Here is a 3,574-nt window from a genome sequence, read left to right on the forward strand (position 1 = left end):
CCTGTGGCCCCACCTACCGACCGGTTCTCCACCGCGGCGCCCACAGGCTTTGAGTCATGGCCGCCTCGGGGTTATCGTGGGTCAGAGGTCGTAGTGCACCCAGCGTCTTATCTAGATGAAAGAAAATGATGGGAGACTTGTAGGTAAGATGTTTGTGATAAGAGGGAATACTCGGAATTACAGGATAGTAAACCTGAAGTACTGATGCAGAGGGAAAGAGAGATGGGTGTGTGTCGGGGGGGGGGGGGGGGGGCAAAAAAAAAAAAAAGGGGGGGGGGGGGGGGGGGGGAAAACCAGGGAAGAAATAGGGGGGGGGAAAAAATGGGGGGCGGGAAAACCAACCCCCAACCCAGCCAGCCCCCCAGCCGGCCCGGCCAGCCCAAAAAACTCTTGGTTTAACAAAGAGGTGAATGAGGAATGGAAAGGCGCGATGACAGATTGTTTCGTTATTGGAAAGCCTTTATGACAGTGCAACGTATCAGTTTTTATGTAAAACGTTGGGGGGGGGGGGGGGAGTATTTGTGTGCAGGGGAAGGGAAAGGGGGGATCACCATCTGGCCTTTATATGTAGCAAGATTCCCTGCGCACTTAAAACAAAAACACAAAAAAACCCACATACACTTTTTAAAACTCTTTTACTCTTTTTAAAATATAACTTGTTCATTGTCAAAGTTGGAAAATTAATACCGTATATCAACAAATCAACGAATAATTCACCTAAATCAATTAAGGGAGAAAAAAATGAGAGAAAAACGTTATCAATTCCTGGGTGCAAAATATATTTGTGGCATTGGGGGGAAATCGGGCGCTCGTAAAAGCAATTAAATCGAATAAAACCGACATTTTCCGCTCGTCTGGCAATTTTTATCGATTTGTTTTTCTTTTGGTATTGTTTTTGCTTTTGCTTTGCTTTTTGGATCATCGCCTTGTATGTCCATTAAAACACATTTATTTATGGGTTTTCCACGATAACGTTGATGAAATGCATAAGAAATTTGAATTATGACGCTCAAGGATTGGAAGACACCAAACTTTGGTGGTCATTTTCTCGATTACTTCTGACACACTGTTTACCCCCACCTGCTTCAATTGAGATCGTTTGACTTTCAGTTTTGAGAAATGGGTACTTTTTCATAACAAGCGAGACAAATGAACAAGCCTTCAGATGATACCGCAGAAACTTCATATATGCCTAAAATCTAACGAGAACCTGATTCCAACGCGCCGTGACTCATATTTTCTGGGCTATAAAAACAAATATAAACATGTCTTGTCAAAATATGGAATCGGTGGATGCATTCTATCTCACGTTATTAACAAAAACATTATTTTTTCATTTCACAAATGGATAGACTACCTATACCCAACTAGATAAATGAACCAAAATGTACAGAAAAAGAGCATCAACCCCCGCCCCTCCCACTCCCTAAAAAAGAAGGACGTGTATCTTTGGTATGTGTGTGCTAATGCCCATGCGTTTGAAAGCACTGTTGCTTTGGTTGCGGTGAACAAAGGTCTCTTGGGGTCAACAAGATGAGATTGTGCCTCTGAGTAGCTTCAGCAAAAGGGTTCCTCGCTCGTAGTGGTCACTCTCAGGTCGCCCTGACACACTGGGCTAGCATCAAATCCCATCACACAACCATCATCACCATCTGCTTGGAATTGACAGTCGTTCACAGAGTTGATGAATAGTGTCACAGACCTACGGTGGCTGCAGAACACTTTTGCTAAATCATTAAAATAAAGAAGGTTAGAAGGTCTAGTTGGACATCCTGGCTGGTCTATCCCTCCGTTCACGTAGAAGTCTGCAGAACCGACGGACTTGGGGAATCCAAACCCTCCTCGACTAACTTCTTCCGCATTTGTGTGAATAATGTCTACAAAATCTCCGTCAGTTTTGTCCAAATACACAGAGTCCTTGAACTGCTTGAAGCCCAATCCGCCGGGGTCCAATCCAGTAATTCTCCCAACGTTGGCACCAGTCAAGCGTCGAAACTCGACCCCAGCAGAGCCCATGATGTGAGCTCCGAGGCTGTGTCCGATCAGATGAAATGTATCGGTTGAGGCTCCCGCACTTTCGTGAAGATCCTGGAGAAGTCGTCCTATCATGGCGCCCAGTGTCCTGGCATTTGCGACCGACTGAAAGTACTCATAGCCGTCTACGCCGTCTTTATAGTCAACAGCGATCACATTCATCTTCTCTCTGTTCAAAAGAGCATCTTTCAGCTTCAGCTCCCAGTTTTCCTTTGACTCCAGGAGGCCGTGCCCCAAAACTCGAGTCTGAAGCGAGGGGTCGAAAGTTGACAAATCACCAACTTTAATCTGTGTTCCCGAATTCTCCAGATCTTGATAGAGCCAAAAGGTAAGACCCACGTTCTCGGGGCATTGTGGCCTTCTTAAGCCTGTGTTTTTGAAGTCGTTGAATGCAATGCCAAAACACTCGCAGCCTTTCGGCAGCTCTTCATTCTGACAGCAGCGTCGCGAAAAGGTCGAAATAAATGAAACTGAAAGGATGAAAGAAATAGAAATATGTGAGCAATGAGAAGTGCACTGACAGGATAACAGACAGACAGACAGACAGACAGACAGACAGACAGACAGACAGACAGACAGACAGACGGACGGACGGACAGACAAACAGACAGGCAGGCAGGCAGACAAACAGACAACATGATCTTTCAAACGCATCAGATGAATGTTAAGGTTCTGGGGCGGGGAGTGGGTCGCGTTGGCCACTGACAAGTAGAAAGGAAAGAGAGGGCAAAAAAACCCCAAACTAATTAGATTTCAACTCAGTCTGTCTAAGGATGCTGACTCTGAAAATGATAAAAACAAGCGGAAAAAAATTGATTCAAACACCACTACCCCCACCCTCAAAAAAGAAAAGTCCGCGCTAAAACATAACCTAAAACAGAGAGCGATTTTGGAGCAAGTTCTCTGCAGTAATAAATGGGTAAAAGTAAATTTGAATATCAAGGCCCCAAGACCTGGAATGCTTTGCCAAGTACTTTAAGGGAGATCAAATCTTTTGATTTATTCAAATGTCAGCTGAAATCATTTCTGTTTTTAAATTAATAAGATGAATATTTGGAGGGATTTTCTTTTAGCCAAGACACAACATATTATATTACTGTGGTACATTGTATTGTATTGTAAAGCGCTCAGAGCCTGAGTACTTTAATCGAGGTTGAGCACTCTGTAAATGTCATTTATTATAATTATTATTACTTACGTCTAAACTCAGAACAGTCCTCATAATTAGGAGTGGCCATTGAGGCTCTGAGCATAAGAAAAACACACATAAACAGTAGCTGAGACATGGTGCTTCTGACACCAAATGACCACGGCAAAAGTATAAGTACTGGTTTTACTTTACTCCAGCTGTGGTCCTACGCATTATTTAGTATAATACAAAAGAGAATCATTTTTAATGAAACCATCAGTCTAGTCTAGTGATTCAAAGGGGAAACTGGGATCTGTTCCGCAAGAAAGCTGTACATCGAGCTACAGGAAGCGTTCGTGTTGAACGACAAGTTATGTACCCTGAATCATGTATTTAAAAAAAATATTATAT

The 3,574-nt window shown here is 43.3% G+C and overlaps 1 protein-coding gene across 1 annotated transcript; it reads right to left on the reverse strand.

Annotated features, from left to right (window-relative positions):
• Positions 1–559: 559 nt before the first annotated feature.
• On the reverse strand, positions 560–2,880 carry LOC101861001 (pancreatic triacylglycerol lipase-like). Its single transcript, XM_013088177.2, has one exon. The coding sequence runs from the start codon at positions 2,686–2,688 to the stop codon at positions 1,558–1,560; it is 1,131 nt and encodes a 376-aa protein (XP_012943631.1). The 5' UTR covers positions 2,689–2,880; the 3' UTR covers positions 560–1,557.
• Positions 2,881–3,574: the final 694 nt, after the last annotated feature.

Source organism: Aplysia californica, unplaced genomic scaffold (genome assembly GCF_000002075.1).
Source record: "Aplysia californica isolate F4 #8 unplaced genomic scaffold, AplCal3.0 scaffold00697, whole genome shotgun sequence".
NCBI classification, from domain to species: Eukaryota; Metazoa; Mollusca; class Gastropoda; order Aplysiida; family Aplysiidae; genus Aplysia; species Aplysia californica.

Coding starts and splice junctions, on each gene's coding strand:
- LOC101861001 (XM_013088177.2), bottom strand. CDS start 2,688: ATGCGTTTGAAAGATCATGTTGTCTGTTTGTCTGCCTGCCTGCCTGTC.